Here is a 20,625-nt window from a genome sequence, read left to right as displayed (position 1 = left end):
TTTTAGGATGTTTATTTTTGAATATGGACAAGAAATCGAACATTCCTCCTTAGAGACCTCACTGCTGATTATAAGACAACTCCACACGCTCTGCCTGATAAGACTTTTGTTTAGCTCCATCTACAGCCACAAAATTAGGTTTGAAGATCAACTACATCCCTGGTGTGATGTCGATTTTTCTGCCTCCAAATTGGGGGGCTCATGCTAGTTTGAAATATGTCTATACGTGTAATATTTGTATTATTTTCAAGGTTTATTCAACCAAAACTTTGTTAGGTCCCTTGGTATGAAGTTTTCAACTGAGATTTAATTTATATTACATTTTAAAGCTATAGAAGAACATTCTTTAACATGTTTCGCCTTGCTTGACAGGACATTCATTTGTTATTGTCCTTGGAAAAATACTGTATTTTGAACAGCGTGACGCAAGAAAGCCTAAAGACTGTAATTAGCCCTTAGAAAGCAGGATGGAACAAAAAGGAGAGTGATGAAGGGAGGGGGCATTTGAATCCCCTACAGTGTTATTAATGTCACCAACAGTACAAAGCGTTGACCACCTCCAGCGCCCTCCCAGTTGGATTGAGCAGAAGTGTTTAAAGGCGGAAGCGTGCATTTTGTTGGTCTTTCAATCGATTTTACCACAGCGCTGCTTTTTAACGATTCCCCTTGGAAAATGCCATCTGCATCTGGCATCCACCTTTTCCGTGATAAACTGCCAAGTGCCCCCTCCTCCCCCTTATTGTTGATTGCAATGTTTTTGGAAATGTAAAAAATATATAAATGAATCAACAAAATATAAAATAGTCCTTTGGTCTCTAGTAGTATACCAAAAAAAATGTCATTATTTGCCCAAAAATCTTTAATATGCCATTTTTTTATCCTTTGTTGTGCCCCTGTGTTAATCTACATTCAAATCTCCAGATAAATGAATCCATAAAAAAAGTCTTCATGTGACATGTACGCACCTCTGCCCGAATTGTTTTGTGACATGTGAAACGGTAAATTGTTTCTATTTGTGTGCGTTTGTGTGGAAGTTGTTGATGTTAAGCTGGAGGGCTGTGTGGGCAGAGGCATCATTTACTGGTATAAATTGATTTCCAGAATCCAGACAACTATAGCTGTTTTTTGCAGGGAAGAGCCATGTGCTTCTCTATCCATTTATGAGGGGAAAAGTGTGCAAAGCTGTGTGTGAGTGTATACGTGTCAGCAAGAGAAGGTGCTAGAGAAGCGAGACAAACTACAGATGTGTGATCTATGCTGCTATATAGTCGCAAAAAATGCCAGCTGTGCTGTCCATAGTCCTTCAAATTTCATATCTTTCCCCATGTGACAGAATGTGAGTGAGTTAACAAAGACGGCCTGCATGTGGGAAGTGTACTTGGCCAAATATGACAAAGCCATATCGTTGGCAGGCAGGTGGATGCACCAGTTTTGCATATTTATTACAATAGCTTACTGGGTCCAAGGGATGGATAGCAGCAAACAACTGGCTAATGATGGATGGATGCCATTAAATATGTAATTTCCCTTCTTGTAATTAATATTGATTTTTACCTCCGTCTGCTTGAATACATTTGAATTGGTATTTGGGATTTGTTAAACTGCGCAGTCTCTACTGGCACGGAAACTTACAGAACTCTCAGTTCTGCTTAGAAATAGTTTTGATTGATAATTGGACTGTAAGTTAATGATATCCTCCTAATCATTTTTTTTATTCTACAAAGATCTCCCAATACGTTCTCTACCACTGCAAACTGTTGTTTAATATTAAAAAAACTCATTCAATTTGTTATTTGCTACTGCCTTATTCTATAAATAAGCCTTTTAAAAATCCACAACCAGCCTGTTTTATATTCTGATTTTATCATGATAGTCTATAGAAGTGTGGTAATGGCCAGGACAGGGCTTGGACTGCCTGGCTGTATGTACTAAAGAATATCTTACAATTCTTAAAATAGAAATCTCAGTTGATTCTACAGATACACACATTGAAGTTTACAGTGACCTTTGGATTTATTCCCTTTTCCCAATTTGTTTTAAGGCTATCGCTGTCCAATACGGTCAATCAGAAAGGTGTATTTTCAATACATCATTGTGAATCAAACATTACAAACAAAATGAACCAAAAAAAAAATCTGAAATGTATTTTACACAATGTATAACCCAGTAATCAATCTGAAAAAAACCTATACACTCACAATGTAGTTTCTTTTTCTTCATTTGGCTCTTCTTTTTTTTTTAATTTAGCACTACAACAAGCAACAGGAGAATCCCCATCATGATGGCATCAACAATCAAAGCCACTGCTGTTTTGTATGTATGATGTATTTATTTTTAATGTGAAGTGGGGAAAGAAATCCACGCGCAACCTAAATGAGCGGTGCGCACAATGGCAGGAGAGTGGGATTTGGGCAGGGTCTCTATTATTTGACTGCCATTCATTGAGGGAGGAGGACGTTACGATACGCGTGAGTGCATCTGCTCGCATTTTCTCTCCACATGCGAGTGAAGAAGACAGAGCAGGGAAAGAGAAGCTTCCATCTCAGCACACACTCGAGCAAGCACTCTGCCAAAGTTCCCCGGCAGCAGCATGGACGCATAAACACCGCGTGCACATCTGCCGTCGCCTGCTTTCATCACCAGCACGCCCCTCATCTTCCATCTCCAGTCTCAACGTCTCGGAAGTGGCTGCCTCACCGGGTCGGACCGGAGGCCACCCGGTCTCCGATCTGCTCACCGGAGGAGTCGCTGGAGATTCCACGCGCTCCATCGGGGCCAGGCTGTGCGCTTCCCGGATCAGACCGGAGCCACCGCGCGCTCTCGACATGGACGCGATGGAGAGGGAGCTGATGGACAAGTTGGACGACATGACGTCCGTGTACGACTTCGACCCCATCACTGGCAACATCCCGGCCACCAAAGTGGAAGTCACCGTCTCCTGCAGGTGAGTTTGTCTATATCCTATCCCATGGTGAAGGGTGCAAAGTGTGTATGAGCATGTGTGTGTGTGTGTGTGTGTGTGTGTGTGTGTGTGTGTGTGTGTGTGTGTGTGTGTGTGTGTGTGTGTGTGTGTGTGTATGTGTGTGTGTTTGGGGGTTAAGTTGCAAGAGGGGTGCCGCACCCACTCTTGATCTCTCCTGAATGTGATTAATGGGTCAATGGCAAGCAAAATTTATGTGTTGGAAAATGTTGGGTAAAATGGATGTGATCATCTTACAGGTTACTTCTGTCGTAAATATCTGAGGATCAAAACAAAAATAAATTCAACCCATAATTTCCAACTCATAAATCCTTGCAAAATGTTTGCTCCGCACATTACAGAGTTTACATTGCTTTTTTTACGATGGCAAACTATTAAGTATGAAGTTAGGAAATAAATCTGTCAAACACCACACTTTTTTTCAGTTGGAATAAAACGGCTTTTCTATTTTTCGAAATGGAAAAGGTTTGAGAAAGTCAAACCTCTCAAGACCTTCTCAGACTTTCAAGAGCGCTCACCCGCACACACACACAAAATACCCTCCCCCAACCCCACCCCCTCACATGCGCATATCCTTTAATGCAGGCGTTTTAGGATGTCGAGCCAACCAAGCGTGCCAATTCCAGCTGCATGTGTGTATGCATTATTAATGTAATGTCAAACGTACAGAAAGCTCCGTACCACTTCCCTCACAATTCATTTGTTTTCCTTACTGCTTAACCTCACAAGGGGTGCTGGAGCATATCCCAGTCAACTATGGGTACCAGGCAGGGGACACCCCGAATTGGTGGCCACCCAATCGTAGGGCACAAGGAAATGGACAACCATTTACGCTATGGGCAATTGTGTGTTAAACCAGCCTACCCTGTCTGTTTTGGGGATGTGGGAGGAAACCATAGTACCCAGAGAAAACCCATGCAAGCGCAGGGAGAACATGCAAAGGAAGGTTTGAACCTGGCATTGAACTCTCAATATCAGAACCGTGAAGTCAATGTGCACTTGGATATGACAGTACAGGCTTGAAGAAGCTGACGGTTGTCACAATAATCAGGATCAATGTGACAAAATTAGAACGAAGATGTAATGAATGCACTATCAAGACACGAATATGATACCAAGCATCACAAAATCAAACCCAAAGACAAAATTTAATCACTGTACTCATTAGAAACATGCATTTTAGTGTAGTAAATAACAAGACACTTATTTGAAATGTGTATTAAATTGCACTTCTGTGGTTGGTAGCAGAGGATTCTTTTTTGGTCCTCCTAAAAATGAGGGTGTTTAACAGCTCTCTCTTGTTAGGTGGGTGGGCGGGTGTGACAAGCCTTATGGCCTGCGTGTGGTGACGGGTCTGAGTAAGAACAAAAAAGTTCAATTGCTCAGAGTTGGCAATGGCAAGCAGAGTGATTACTTCCAGCGTGGTGCAGCGTTCTTTCTTGTGAGTGCTTTAATGTTTGGTTAAATTGTCCAATTTTGGGTCGGCGGTTTGTTGCGGTGGACAAAACGCAGGTGGATACAAGTGAAGGGAAAGCAGCTGAGGTAGAACGACAGAAAACGTGACACGGCTCATGACCTGATAAAGAACAATGAAGTTGACTGGAGGAAAACTGAGAACTAAATACAAACTAGAAACAATCTGATGAGAAGATGCCATTGGGCTACACATATGTGCAAGTGGCCTCGGGTAGCTAATTGAAAGACACAAGAAGCAGCTCTGACAAAAACAGGTGGTTTATGAGGCCAAGGACTACTTGAATAAGAAACAGGCTAAATTAAAACTACCGTATTTTCACGACTATAAGACGCACTTATAAGTCTTAAATTTTCTCCAAAATAGACAGTGGTCCTTATAATACAGTGCGCCTTATAATACAGTGCGCCTTATATATGGAAAAAACTATCATTCGTTCAGGGTGCGCCTTATAATGCGGTGCGCCTTATAGTCGTGAAAATACGGTACAAAATCCAAAAGACTGAACAGTCAATAGACACATCCATCCTCTTTGATACAGTACTTGCAAGATGCAGGTGGCCTCGCCCTTATCTGCCCATTCTTGACATAACGGCTTGAATTGCAGCTGAATAAAAATGACGCTGCCTGTGTGTCATTCGGCCGTCTTAAAGCTTTTGTGTGAACCTCGTATGAGTCACAGTGGTAGGGGGAAAAAAAGCTTCCTGCTCATTTGTGTCATGTTCTCTGGAAGATCAACAGGCATGAGGATAGCTGTTCCCTCTTGCTTAATATCCCCTATTACAAATTACACCCCCTGCCTTTGACAACACACTATTATCCGTGCCAGTGATGGGGGGGAATAAGAGGGAGGACAAGTGAATAGTAAAATCGCCCAAAATAGTTGTAGGTATGTACATGTGTCATTCGTTCAGTGGATTATATTTAAATGACTTTTTCCGTATAATTTTAATCATATTTCTCTGAATAGCAATGTGAGTCCTTCACTTAGAGCCACAAAAATATACGTTGTCAATGTCACATCAGCAAGAGAAGAAAAGATTTGAAGTGCTATGTCATTATAATATTACAAGATTTTGTGCAATGTGTGATTCATTGCTTATCAAGATTTGAATATTGTTGAAGTCATAAAATTCATAAAATAACCAAGCCACCAGGAGAGAAATAAGCCCTGAGGGGATGAACCTCAAATCATTTGTGAAGTCATGCGAGGCTTTTGCTCAGTGGAAACCCTACCCACAAGTTATGAATCTGCTAAAGGGGATTTGTACAGTGTAATATTGACCATACCGCCTGTGCGCACCTCAAATTAGCTGTCAACTGCAATTGCACACGTCTGGTTTAGAGTCATAGCCTTTTTCGCTCTCTCACTGCGTTTTAATGCTCATACTTGACTCTCTCTCTCATATGCTCGGTACAATATTGAATATAAATGAAGACTTTGCCTCTTGGATATAATAGTTTTCAAAGAGAAAAAAAATGTAAAATACAATTGCACCATGTATTAGAATAGCACATTTTTAGACCTCATATGAAGGAGGAAATAGTGTTTGAACCCAAAAAACTGCTTTAAACCACAGACATTGTGTGTTGAATGTAACATCAATAATGTTCAAACTTGATAAAAGTAGTTAAGGCACCGTTGTGAGGATAAACAGTAAAAATGGGTGAATGCATGGATAAAAGTTCACATGTATCTTTAGGTGTTTTACCTCAAGTTGACTTTGGGAAATAAAAGGTTTTAAAAAAACTCAGAAGTGAACAAGAAGGGAGTATATAGATTACAATATTCTCCCCTTTTCCCCCTCACAAAATAAATATAATACAAAATTAGATTAGCAATTTTATTTCATATAGCTTGTCATTTCATTAGATTTTACCAACAACAATATATTTCAAACCAAAAAAGGACACTATGTCAAACTACCTAGATAGGTCTAAGCAAACGAACACTGTGATAACATATCCAAAGAAGTATTATTTCCATGGGAATAATTGTGCTTTGTTTTCTTGGATTGTGTTTGTCAACAAGCTTGGGATCAAAGTTCAAACTGCGTGAATACAGAGGAGAGCCAATTAAGCCATTACTGTAATGGATTGTCCTTTTCTTGAGCGTGACACCAATCACAACTAAGCTCCCTGGGATAGTGGAGATTGATCTCATAGCTGATAAATCTCTCTCTAATTGGGCGGTTGTGCTCGTCACGCGTGTTTTAATGATATAGGAAACTGTTCCTGTTCTGGAGCGAACATTTCCCCAAGGGGGCACGGGACACGGAATTTCTCAGCTTGTTTCCTCCATGCGAGCATCAGAGGGCTTTGATTACGTTCTGATGCTAAATATCTGGTGTGGTCTGCATTTGCATACGGATCTAAGTTTATGGAGCCTGGTTTCCACCTCGGATAGGTGTCTTTATGAATCTGGGACAGATATGAAAGCATTGCATTGGGTGTAGAAAAGCCCCGGGGAGATCCGTAGCCATGGCTTATCATCACTCTCATCCCCCTCGCTCGCGTTCATGTCACATCTCCTTAGGTGAAAGCACTTTTGATGGGAATATTTCCTGCACCATAAAGGGATCCCTACTGCTAATTATCCTTACAGAATATTGCACACCCCAACTAGTTACTGTAACTGCAAAGTGCCATACTGTATATGAAATGCTTTTTCATTGTTGTTTCATTGCTCTGGGTCAAAAGTACCTTACGCTTGTCATTGTCAACATTCTGATGAATTTGAACCACAAATACTTCCACGAGTACAAATGTTATTGACGCCCTCCAACAATTTGACCTTAATAACAGGTTCTAAATTACTTTGTTGGCACACTGGTGTGTCCTAAGAATGATAATCTCTTTGTAATGAGCAATTTAACTGTGCATAATAATTGTGTATCGACCTGCACCCTTCAGTAATACATTTATAATCATTGTTCTCTTCCGATTTAATTGAAGGGATTTCATAAACATTCCACACATTAAAAAAAAAATAAATAAATAAAAAATAAAATAAAAAAAATAAAAAAAAATTAAAAAATATATATATATATATATATATATATATATATATATAAACACACACACACACACATTTATATATATAGGATATTACATTACACTTAACTGTGGTTCAACAAGCAAAAAAAGAAAAGAAAATACCACTCCTAATTAATTCAAATTAAATTGATTTTAATGTTGTCTGCCCACATGCTCCATACAAGCTGTCATTGTTATTTGGAGTCATGGTCATTTTATACCCTGTTATGTCAAACTCACAGTGACAGATTGCGTCCATGTGGAGGTCGTCACACACGCTGGGCATACTTTTGACATCCAATTCTTTAATCACTTGAGACAAGTTAAATCCACAGGTTGATTTGATATGACAACTCCTTTCATTTTGGCACAGCTTGCAATATAGTGAAAACAATGTAAATGTTGTAGTGACAGCGTCATCTCGTAGTGAGTGTTGTGTGACGACCGGGTTGGACCACATGTGCCTTTCTGAGCATATTCTGAGCCTGTGCTGCTATTTCAGCTTTGGCTATGTTCCACTCGTTGTAGGATGAAATGATGGGGCAAGATGGTCCCCTGTGGTAAAGCTTGATATATGTGAAAAAATTAAATTAGTGGGTGAGATGAGTGTATTTGATTATGGAGCTGCTGACACCCTGAGGGGAAATGGATAATGGATGGGTAAAAAAAAATGCATTTTATGTGTTGGCGTATTGCTTCCTCTACTGATTACATTTCTAAGGATGTAGTAATTGTATTTATCATGGAGAATAGGAATTACTGTTGAATTGAAACAAACTGTCGTTAGTAAAGCCGTAAAACATTTTCCTCACTGGGAGGGTAAAATTGCAAGAACCATTTTTCATTGAAGTAATATTTTTTGAAGAAAGATTTATAGGTTAACTTTGGTTTCAGCATCTTTGCAATATCCGGTGTGACATTTGTCTTCATAGAGAAGTTTATGAGCCTCGGTGGGAGAACTCCAAAGACAACAATGATCTTCTTATCTAGATACCAACAAGAATAACAATTTATTTAATTATTTATTAATTTATTGCCAGCATGACATTAGAAACCAACAAGGGACTTTTTATTATCATACCATTTGCAACTTTTAAGGTTTATATCCACCATAAAAGGCTCTTTTTTTTTCAATTCCAGTTTGGCCTCTGCTGCATAGTTCAGCTTTAAACAGAAAAAAAAGCCACCCATGGATCACATCTTTGCACAAAGTCAGTTGTTCTGATAAAGGTAGAGTAGAGTAGTTGCCATGGAAATATGCAAACTATATTAAACTACATCATTTGTTTATTCATCCTGTTAATAATAGCCACTGCACCTATTACAAATAATTAGGAACACTTTCTCCATCTAAAAACTTCCTTGGATAGATAATAGATGATTTTTTTTAGAAGCTTTGAGGAAAGTTGTCAGGGACCATTTCTTTCTTCCTGTTGATGCGAGATACTGTATGTCACCTAGCAGGATGCTTGTGGACACAAAACAAAAGCGAGAGGTCGCAAGACATGTGACAGGACCCTGAGGCAGTCGGACACACAGAATGAGAGAGGGTTTTACAGAATTTGCCCATATCGTAAAAATTGGCTCACATAGTGACCCTCATTTTACCTGGTGACAATGCATGAAAACCAGTAAGATGAGATTTCCATTCTACTGTATAACTTTTAAGGATGATTTTTATAGGTCTTTAAAAGAGCTCAAATTTAAGCACATACCTATCAACTCATACATTTTTCCAGTATTTTATAAGTTTTTTGACGTACTGTACTCCTTTTTTTCCCGCTATTGTAGTCACAACTTAAACTGTTCATTTATCTTTAGACCTGAAGCAGAACTTTAAAGTTAAATCCATGGCTTAATGTGTGTGAGTGTGTGTAAAAACAGAACAGGGGTACCAATGCACTGGTCACTGTCTAGGGAAATCCAGTCAGGAGACCAATCCAATAGTCAAGTATGCTGTCTGAAATTTTCATTTTATTTATCCTCAAAAAATCCAAATGTATCGGATTGACTACGCAAACCAAAACTTCAATTTTTGATCATTGATAAGCAAACTGTGTGGAGTACTATATACTTCTATGAAATAAAACACACATTTTGAGGGAAGAAAAATGTGTGTGTCTGAATGTGTATAGAGTTACAACTGGTTACTGATATGACCTATCAGCAATGCCCAATTAGCCTGCAACTTAATTATACAATATGCACATCTGCCTGATGGGTAACCTCTGTCGTGTTGGCCAGCAGCGCAATTTCCCCTGCTGGGACTTATGGGATGATCTTAAGCCTTCACGCCAGGCTGCGGGCTCACTATGACTGTCTGGCACAGCGACTTGGAGTCTCCCCAGAGAAAGTTCTAGTCTGAATAATTCAACAGCTGCTGGGAGGAATGATCCGACTTGCTTCTGCCATCGATTTGACGCTGAAGTATTGCCAGCGTTACACTTAGACTCAGGTGTTTGAGGTTGAAATGCTGATTTCAATTGAAATCCTACATCTAAGCGTGACACATACTTCCTCATAGACAATTGGTTGATTATTTTAATCCCATGAACACATAATAGACAACAATGCTTCATTCAAATAGTCCAAGTACTGAAGAAGAGCTTATACTGTATATTAGTGATACAGTGAGAGGTTGAAATGGCTGAGTTTTTATTTTTTTTATGTTAAGGATTTATCATTTTGCTGCACATTTCCCCATACAACACTCTTAATGCACATCCACCACTAGAGACAGTTTGCCTTTTCTTGAACTGATGCTTCAAACTCTTTTTTTAAAATCTAAATCTCACTGGTGGCTTCCATTTTTGACCCCCACTCATTTTCTGTCAGTTTTTTTTAAACCTAACTCTAAATATTGCACTCACCTCAGTCATCTCTGTCACCACTGTTAGCATGCACACAGTCACTTTCATTTTTTTTTTTTACCCCACACTTGCAAAAATGAATAAATACAAATCAGGGAGGATGAGTGAGGACCACCTTTTTATTAATATTTATCCTTGCATGAATGTCCTTGAGGTAAAAACGTTTTAGAAGCAGGCTGTTATTGCTGAATGAAGACATCATGGCTCAATGAATATTTTAGCTCTACACGATCTCCACCAAAATTAATTTGAAAAGCATTACAACTGAAAAACTAGGTCAGAAGTCAAGAAATGTATGTTTAACTCTTGCACTAAAGCAGGGCTGGCCACGTCCTGTCTTCGAGAGCCCGTATCCAGTCTGTTTTCCATGTCTGACTCCACCAACACATCTGAATCAAATAGTCGGGATCGGTATGAAGCTTCTGGACATGCATTGCGTTAATTCATAAAGCGGACTACAGTACTACGTATCCTTATTAGAAGGAAAGCTGGAAATAAAACTTTGGTCACTGTCGCTCTGAATTTATGCTCATTTTTACTCTTGTCCAAGTCCAAAAAAAAATCACATCATCTCAATTTGCATGCCTTAGAAGCACTGATCCCTTGATATTTATTATCTCCTCCTCAGGTTGCACTGGCTGAGTGGACTAGTTAGAGTGGGAGAGGCCAGGGAGCCTCCCATTAGCTTGAAAGAAGCATCTGTCTAATTACCAGAGTTGGTGGTATAGAGTTATACTATATGAATAAAGTTAGCGTCTGCCTATCTGGGACTTGCACGACCAAAAAAAGCTTTGTTATTCTTATCTATTTTTGATCCCATCCGCAGGAATTTGTTCTGACTCCCAACCCCCCACCCCCCCCCCCCCCCCCCACGCACTTTTTGCGACACATTTGTCTCCACTTACGCACTTGTGACTGATTTTCTGTTAAGATGCTGCTCTCTTGATCCCACAATATTTTCTTGCATACAGACAATACAAGCTCTCACTTGTTTAGCCTAATACACAAACAGACCCCCCACACACAGACACCGCCATACAAATACTGCCACGGCTGAGTCTCAGATCTTTTTTTGAACCTCATTTACATCAGGCAAGTTTGTTTTAAAACCCCAGTAGCATTGCCAGTCTATTGCATAACAGACCAAATGCAAATCTGATGACACATTTGAAATTTAGGATGTCTGAAAATGACTTAATACAATGGTCTTTTTTAATTACATGACTTTTAAACCCAGATCATTTGGTTTTAAGTTGAAATTTAAACTTGTGGACTGTAGTAGACGTAATACAAATATTGGCTTTCTTTCTAAATGACAACTGCCAAGTCATTGAGAGTTATTGAATTATCAACAGTGTGGTTTTCTCTCTTTTTAAACTGTAATACAGTATAAGAATAACATAATTACTGGAATTCGCATGATTGTGAATATGATTTAAACGTGTCCAGTTGTTGTATTGTGGCATATATTGGATTGCTTTTCAAACAAAGTGGGTAGTCTTGTTCTGTAAAAAAATCCTTGACATTTACCACCTTACGCTTACCTGAAGTACATAACCTTATTGCTCTGACAAAAGTACTGCAAATTCAACACTGAACCACTGATGGAAAGCAAGAGAACAGTATAAATTAAAGGTCAAACTTCCATGCACTTTACATTAGGTTACTATAATTATTTTTATAAGGCTCAATTGACTCCACAGCCCATTTTTATTTGTGAAAACCATTAATTGTATAACTGATTTTTTTAAAGATACATTTTAAAAGCACAGAAAGGAAGGTTTCATAAATCAGACAGGAATTACAACTTTTTTTCCATTATTTATTCACCTGATAAATCTAATTTTAGGCTTCAATCATCTAAAACGGACAAGCGCATTTCATCATCTTTGGTTACTTTTTCAATTAAATTCTGAAAAACAACAGTTTTCCCTCTGGCTGATTTTTCAAGTGATCCTATACCATATATTCAGCCAGGACTGTGGATTCTTTTGAACTAGGGGTGGGCGATATGGGAGAAAAAAAAAGAATGTATTGTCACAATTAAAAAAATAATAAAGCCTTGATTTATTTAATGCCCTGTTTTATTTTGGTAGGTTCCTGTCTTTATGTGTAGTCACTATAGCATTTCCTCTCCAAATGAGCTGAGTGTCATCACCTGTTTGTCATTTCCCTTCAGTTTTTAGTGTCTTTTGCCAGGATATACATTGTATTGGAAGCTAAGCCACATAGATCATCTCTATTTTAAGTTTTGGTGTTTGCTGTCCTATCCACATTTTTTGGAATCAGGTGATTTTGTGTTTTTTTTTCTCCTTGAGCCGGCCCGTGTTGTTTTCCAGGTCAATAATCCTTTATCCTTGAACTGCCTCTGGCCCTTTCTCATGCTTTTGAGTCCAGCTGTGTGTTCACCCGCCCCTGTTGGGATATAAAATCACAATTTTGATTTCATCGAAACTTTTTTTTTTTTTTTCAAGATTGTTTATTTGTGTTTCCAAACCACTCTGCCTTGCCATGATAGTTGGATGCATGGAACATTTTTTGCAAATAAGTAATATTTCAAGAGAAAAGTCATAAAATGTATGGTTAAAGTTGTAATTTTATAAGAATTAACACATACATTGCAATATTACAAAATTAAAATTGTAGTTTACAAGTGAAATATTGTCATTTATGAGATAAAATTTGTTGTATCTTTCATTTACTGCTTGTGGAGTATTACTTTCAAAATTATGTCAACTATGAATAACTTAATATATAATTAAAACATGAAATAATCATCCAAGATGTTATTTTGGGGCCCAGTGGACAAGTGGTTAGTGAGTCGGCCTCACTGCTCTGCGATCGTTCTTGCTGTGTGGAGTTTGCATGTGTTGTATAGGTTTTCTCTGCCTACTCCGGTTTCTTTCCACATCCTCAAAACATGCTGGATTGCTGGTTGATTTAAATTTCCCCCTCGGTATGAATGTGAGCGTGAATGTGAGTCTCCTTTTGCACCAGCGAACCTTGTGAGGATGAGCGGCACCGAAAATGACTAAATGAATAACAATAATTTGTCTTTTCAATTCACAGAAATCTTCTGGATAAAGACACATTTTCCAAGTCAGACCCATGTGAGTGTATTTGAATTTGTTCTTTGGTGACTTCACTCTTTTATCTTCTTTGGCCTCTTTTCTTATTCATTCATAGAATGTTTGTGAAAACAACAAAAACCTGATTTAAGGGAGCCTTGGTTTCTTCCTCATTTCAGTAACTTTTAGTTCACTTGACTGAAAGCAACCTCCAAAATCTAACTCCTGCATGCACACCAGCACCCAATTCTGCAGGCACACAATCAATCACACACCTACACAACACATGCACGCAAACAAATTGATTTATCATTGTGAGACAGGCTTGTTCTGATTGATGACCGACTCTTCCGTCGCTGTCTTTCACGCTTCCCAATCTTTTATCTCACTTTGCTGATTTTGTCCTGCTTCACAGTGTGCGTCCTCTATACACAAGGTGTGGAAACCAAACAGTGGAGAGAGGTGAGTGGAGCTCACTATTTCTCTTTGAAAAATACAGTATGAAGACTAAAAAATGCATACCTTCGTGGCAATGCAACTTTTTTCCCCCCTGTTATTTCCTGTTTTGCTCGGTTCTTTTTTATTCATGAAAAGAAAATTCAGGCAAATGCATGGCAATAAAGATGTTCACAAATAAGAGTATAAGCATGGATAATTCTAGCAATGGTAAAAAAAAAAACACATTATACGAGGTCAACTCCTCTCTATGAATAAAAGTTAAAAAATAACAAACATAACAGCATTGGACAATATACTACCAATAATGTCAATTGGCAATACATATATCCCAAACACACAGTTAATGGTAACACAGTGTGACAAGGTCAAATATTTCTATTGTAACATTTTACATGTTCCAGAGTTTTGCTCAATGTGCAACACATCATGATCCCTTTAGCTGTAAGCGCTTTCTGGAATTGTACTTTTTGGAGGTACATTTGCAAGTAATATTTTATTAAAAGGTTTGTATACATCTTATCGATGTGTTTGGACCTTTTTAGTGCCATTACATGTTATCATTTTCAACAGTGATGTCTTGTAGTCTTTCAAAAATTTCCAAAAACAATATTTATACCATGCAATTATCTCCCTCATACACTTGTTTATGTGTTTACATACTGAGGACAGATTGCTGTGTGGGATGACTTTCACATTCTGTTGAATGCCCGTTGGATGCCTATTTTTAAAAGAAATCTACTATAGAAGGCATAAGAGTAAGGTCCACCATCATAGTACCTGTACATGATTTAGAATGTCAAAATTAAATAGGTCTACACTTAAATGAATGCACTTAAAAGTTTGGTTGTGAAAATGATGGCTTTCTAATTTCATCATGAACTCGCAATGTCTTTAATAATGTACCATATGATAATTTACTCAGCTATAATATCATCTGCTTTCACAATAGAATCATTTAAATGTGAAATTATATTGCTATTAACAGGCAACTAAATACTAGTGGGTAGAGTGGAATTAGAAAACAAATTGAAAATATATCAATACAATAAAACTCCTTCAGTCAATATAGTATTATCCATGCCACCCACCCACCCACACGCACACACGTTCCATTTAGATTACCATGTGAAATTTGTTTGATATGGTCACTCCTACCATTTTTTTCTTCTCTCTTCTGTCTTTTATCGCTTTCTCACTCCCACTCTATTTTACTCTCTCTCCATCCACTTAAATTTCTTAAGACGATGACTGTAAATTTACTAAACCCTTTCATTTGAAGCCAAACAATAGAAAACGCCATTGAATGTGCTCAACATTATGAACAGAAGTAGAATAGTACTGCATACACTGTTTTTGGTTATTAAACCAACAGTGTTCATCATCTAAGAAGACAATAGTTTTTTTCTTTCTGGAATCTGCAACTTCGAAAAAGAAGTAAAATAAAAATCTTCTTGAAAGAAAACATTTAAACTCCAAATAAATGAATACATTGATTTTAATACTACTTTAAAACACTTAAAACAATTTACACATACAGACCCAAACCGACATACGGATGTTTTTATTCATGACAAATAAGAGAATTTTCAACAAGTGTGTAATCTGATTACATTGTTGTTTATTCTATGCAACCAACACAATAGGATTGCTATTGTATTTTCTATTTTTAGAGACTGACTACATAACATCATTTACATGTATATTTGGTTGTTCAATGGACTTGGCTATGACATGGAGTCACTAATGTAGTCCAAAAAGTGAGGAAAACAGATAGTGTGGATATGGTCAGGGTGTCAGTCAGAGACTCGCTGCCAGATTCTCATTAGTCAGCCCCAGCAGCCCAGCAGTATCTAATGAACTCTGGAGCTTGGCATTGTCTCTGCCACTCAGCAGGGAAATCACATTATGGAGCTCATTCTTGCCATCACCTGCCTCATCACGAGCATGTGCTCTGTGTTTCATCAACACCTCGGGGCCTTTCAGTGTCTGGCTAGCTCTGAAATTGCCTTTATTCTTACTTACAAGTGGAAATGCCTAAAATAATAGTTTTGCTTTCAAATGGGTATTAAAATTGTTTTTTTCATATTCTCTTTTATAACAACTTTCATCGTTATGCTGGAGGCTATGCTTTTTTTTCCACTTGGGGTATTTTTCTTCTTGTCTCTGAGCATCATTTCATTTTAATTTTTAGATTTTTTTTTTTAATAGAATTTGCAATTTGGTGCAGCAGTTTTGTTATGTTTTGATGGAATAAAGGTGCTTTACATATAAAATTCAGTTTAAATTCAATGGCAATTCAGTCTTTAAAGCAGTCAGTTACTACGTACATACTTTCATTGAATCATTTGAATTGAAAATAAATTAAATGTCAGACTGATTAAATATCCAGTTACTACACATGGATGTAATGTTAACATAAGAAACGTAATTATACAAATTGTTTCTATCCTTACAGTATATCCTCTGTCGGTGAAATATCACTCGGCCAGGGTTTAATCTTTTTACATTTAAAAGCAGTGTAAATTTAATCCAGTTATAATACTTCTGGATCCATTTGTGTTTATTTGGAATAATTCAACAGATTTGTGAATCAATCCATTACTGAGCACAAAGAAAATAATTGTTTCACCCATTGATACTCTTGTAAAACCTGATATAAATGTTTTGGTCGGTTTTAGTGAGTATATAAAGGAAAAATAATGAATTAAATGAAGATATAGTATAGAGCTAGAGGGCGGCATGGAAGGGGATGTTATTTTTTGTTGTCGTTTCATCCGGAGATAAGAGATTACAATCCGATTTCTATCCATATAGGCGTGATTTTAAATCCGAGGATGTCTAATTTCATGCACCCTTCTCTCCTTTTGACATGTCTTTGATCCATATTTGAAATGAGAGGAATACAGCAAAGACATTACAGAAATAAATATCATAATCACCTTTTTCTTTTTGATCATTCAGAGGTCTTAAAATATGACAAAAAAAAGTCTACTTTATCTGGAGATGTTTTTAAGGAAGCATAACCAAAATGCCCTTGAGAACATATGGTAATACGATTAACTGATGTATATAGTGTCTTCTAATTCATCACATGCAATGTGTGTTTACACTTGCCTTTTTATCATGTTTGACAGTCAGATTCCCACTAATGAGGAAGGCTCAATAACAACTTCTCACCTCCTACTCTCACTACTTTTCAACATTACCCCCCCATTCCATACTTCCTCAGCCACTCTTTCCCCCATTTCTCCCTGCAAACTACGTCCACGCCAATTTATCCCTCCTCATTCCATCCTCGGGTCGACTTATCCCGCCGTGATTAATGTGGAAGTGGTTTAGGAATAAGATGTTTGGAAATGCAAGCCCGGTTTCCTTTTCAGTATGTGAAAGCACCACTCTTAATCAGGTCTCTGACTGTCAAGGTCTACTTGTGTGCAACGACAGAGATCACATTTGAAACTAGGTTTTACACTAATCTTTGATCTTTGCTCTTTCCCAATAACGGAACGGTCCATCTTTCTCGACTTGCAGTTTGGCAGGACTGAAGTGATAGACAACACCCTGAACCCTGACTTTGTTCGAAAGTACATCTTGGACTACTTTTTTGAAGAAAAGCAGAGCCTCCGTTTTGACTTGTGAGTCTGCATTCATTTGAAGTCACTCAAAAATATCAAAATTACAATTAAGAGTGAGAAACTGTCTTCTTCTAGCATCCAGTGTTGCTCATCCTTCACCTCATTGATGATTATTCCATCAATTTCTCCTCAACCACATTTGCATTTTGCGTTTCATGCCTCTTGAGAGGCCATAGTATCAAGCATCCAATAAAATGATTATACACTTATCCACGGTGGCCCCAGGCTGTAACCGTGATGAAATCCTGCATGTTGTCCAATTGTGCTTGATTACTGTATAGGTGAACATTTAATTAGTGTATTACATATGCACCATTTCACATGCTCTTATTGCTTTTTAATGATATGCAAATTGCATCCACTCATGATTATGGATAATGAAAAATGGTCCGAGAGAACCCAACAATGCCGGAAAAAAAGGCTAGACTCTGTATTTGCCCTTGGAGTACTTATATGTACTAAATCTCTATTATTTCACAAAATACTATAATAACTAATCTGATATGCTAGGTTTTAAATTTTTACCCATGAAAGTCCCACTACTTTAACAATAATATTCAACTTGTAATGAAGTTAAGCCGTATGGTAAATGAATAAATAAATGAATAGTAGTACTGTAACTTTAAAATGTGAATAATTAAGAATAATTTAAAGTCACAATACATTATTCCAGCTTCCCTCCATTTCAATAGTGAGCATGGCAAACAGCTATTGATGTCAGAGCGAAGCATATGTTGTCATGACAATTTTCTCTTCTCTTAACTATATCACCTTCTGTTATAGCATAACTGAAAATCATTACTTTAAAGCCCGAGAAATGCAAAACAGACTTGTGGAGTTTAACCTCACTGAGGTGAAGTCAAGGAGATTTGCACCATGTACGGTTTGATTAAAAAAGAAATGCATAACTGAATAGTCTATTTTTGTTGTTTTAATTTCAAACTGCTTTAGAGAATTTCCACTTGAAATCTATCCACTATCCAAACTTGCATTCATTTCAATTTTATAATGTGGAAATGGCCTTTTTGCCTTTGGGTTTCATTTCAGGTATGATGTTGACTCCAAAAGTCCAGACTTGTCCAAACATGTGAGTGCAGAATGTACTTTGTTCTATTTATGTACTACTTGACACCACAGATAAATGATGACCAGTTTTGGCTGAATTCCAAATTTCTACTTGTTATTAGGCATGACTCAAAATAAAAGAGTGCATGTTAAGTTTAAGTGTGACATGAAGCTGAGCAGACTCTTTATCTGTGGTGTTTCCATTTAGAAGCCGTCTATTGCCTGCTGCTACTTGATGGAATAAGACAAACCCTTTCTAATGCTTGGCTTGTTGAAATATCCAAATACCAAATAAGTGATTGCTTTTCTTCTTTATCCTTATCATGCAAGCAGCTTTATAGACATAGGCCATTTTTAATTGTATTCACGTTTCCGTTTATAGTGAATCATGAGGGCATTCCAAAAACTTTCCTTTCAACCTTGAAAGACCCTTTTCACTGTGACTTCAGATCACTTCTGTTTCTCTTCCTGGAGTTATCTCTACTTCTAATTGATAGATTTACTAAAATAATTTGTGCATTGAGAGAACATATCGTCCAAGCTGGGAAATAACAAATGGATGATGAAAAAAAGAGTTAAAGCAAGCCACTCGCTTGTGATTGACAACATTTATATATATTTACATTCATCGTTATTGGATCGTGCATCTAACAAAATTGATGTTTTTTTGTTGTTGCTGTTCTGAGGTGAATAATAGAAGTCCTTTTGAAAAGTATTATTTTGATGAATTTATTTGTCATATTGGAAAAAGTGAAATGAACTCAAGGAAGAGACCACATTGGGGGTAATGTGATATCATGGCGACAGGTGTCAATCATGCAATGCTTTTCACTGTTGTTTTTCACGTTCACAAATTTTAATTTCATGATAAATTTTTAATCTGTTAATTGGCATTTTCTTCATACAACTGGAAAGTATGGTGACTGAAAGCATTGAATAAATGTTTTTTTTAAAAAATCATCAATAGATGATTCTTAAATGTATTTGGATTAACAGGGGTTTGTATTTTTCCCATAATTCGCTTGATTTTATTTATTTTTTTTATGTTAAAGCTCAACATTTTCTCTTCCTATTTTACCTCATTATGTGGCGCCGTTTTAAGTGCGCTTCATGTTGGTCAAGTGTCATGTTTTATGGTCATATGGTATATGTTGTTGTGATTGTTGTCACTGTTATTATTGTTGCTGCTGCTGGCCAACCTTACTGGAAGCCTGCAGAACAAAACGTAGGTGCTAGCACTGCTTTCACCTCTGACACTGCATGCTTTATGTCTGTCATTAATCCCAAAAGAAAAGCGGTGTCTGAAACCTTTAAAGGTTTCAAAGATGACTGCATAATAACGTCCTAAATTCATCGTTTTTTTCTTTGGTCACACTTGGGTTGGTGAGACTTTTCATAACATTATCACATTCCATAGAAGGTCCATAGAATTGTTCAGCATTGTCAATAATATGTCAGATTTGAGGGGAAAAAACAAACAACAAAAGATTTACCAGTACTTTGGCAAATCTTTCAAGCACCATTAGTTTAGTGTTTTATTACAGTTTTAGAGCTTTACTTTCATCAGAATTGTAAAGCAATGTGAAATGGTTATCAAAGCATTGCATTGACAATTCTGATGTGGCCACAGTAGCTACTGTAGAGCAAGGTTGCCCAAACTTGCACACTTGGAAACCTTATTAGGCACAACAATTGAGAAATGAATGTAATGTACTTGGATTGAAGTCTTCGCTTTTAAAAACTACCACAACAACTCATTGCTCTCCTGTCACTTGGAATATCAGGGTGCATTTAGGTTTTGTTTTTACTTTTCACTCTTTCAATTTCTATAAAAAGCCTGAAAGTGGCCCAATAGATAATAACTATCACATTCTAGCGTATTGCCACTTTTTTGTTGAGTACCAGATGACAAGGTCAGATGCACGATGTGAAAAAAAAATGTTTTGCTGATATGTACATCAGTCAACGACAAGACACCTTGGGGAAGGTGGATGATCGGCAATAGAGCTCCTATATAGGTCCAAGATTTAAAGCTAGA

General features: G+C 37.4%; 1 protein-coding gene across 5 annotated transcripts in view; it reads left to right on the top strand.

The window, feature by feature from the left end:
* The first annotated feature begins 2,428 nt into the window (after window positions 1-2,428).
* Window positions 2,429-20,625, top strand: part of cpne5b (copine Vb) — a 54,779-nt gene continuing 36,582 nt past the window's right edge. The window contains exons 1-6 of one of the 5 annotated variants that reach the window (XM_077726148.1): window positions 2,429-2,944; window positions 13,430-13,470; window positions 13,844-13,890; window positions 17,419-17,522; window positions 18,570-18,609; window positions 19,798-19,812. In XM_077726148.1, the coding sequence (XP_077582274.1) occupies window positions 2,826-2,944; window positions 13,430-13,470; window positions 13,844-13,890; window positions 17,419-17,522; window positions 18,570-18,609; window positions 19,798-19,812 (366 nt within the window). In that variant the 5' untranslated portion in view covers window positions 2,429-2,825. Of the gene's footprint in view, window positions 2,945-12,484; window positions 12,650-13,429; window positions 13,471-13,843; window positions 13,891-17,418; window positions 17,523-18,383; window positions 18,401-18,569; window positions 18,610-19,797; window positions 19,813-20,625 lie in introns of those variants that run through there. The other 4 variants (XM_077726145.1, XM_077726147.1, XM_077726150.1 and 1 more) reach the window with 4 other exon arrangements.

Source organism: Stigmatopora nigra, chromosome 10 (genome assembly GCF_051989575.1).
Source record: "Stigmatopora nigra isolate UIUO_SnigA chromosome 10, RoL_Snig_1.1, whole genome shotgun sequence".
In the NCBI taxonomy this organism is placed as follows: Eukaryota; Metazoa; Chordata; class Actinopteri; order Syngnathiformes; family Syngnathidae; genus Stigmatopora; species Stigmatopora nigra.
Note: the sequence above shows the minus strand (reverse complement) of the source record. Positions and strands in the feature narration are given on the sequence as shown.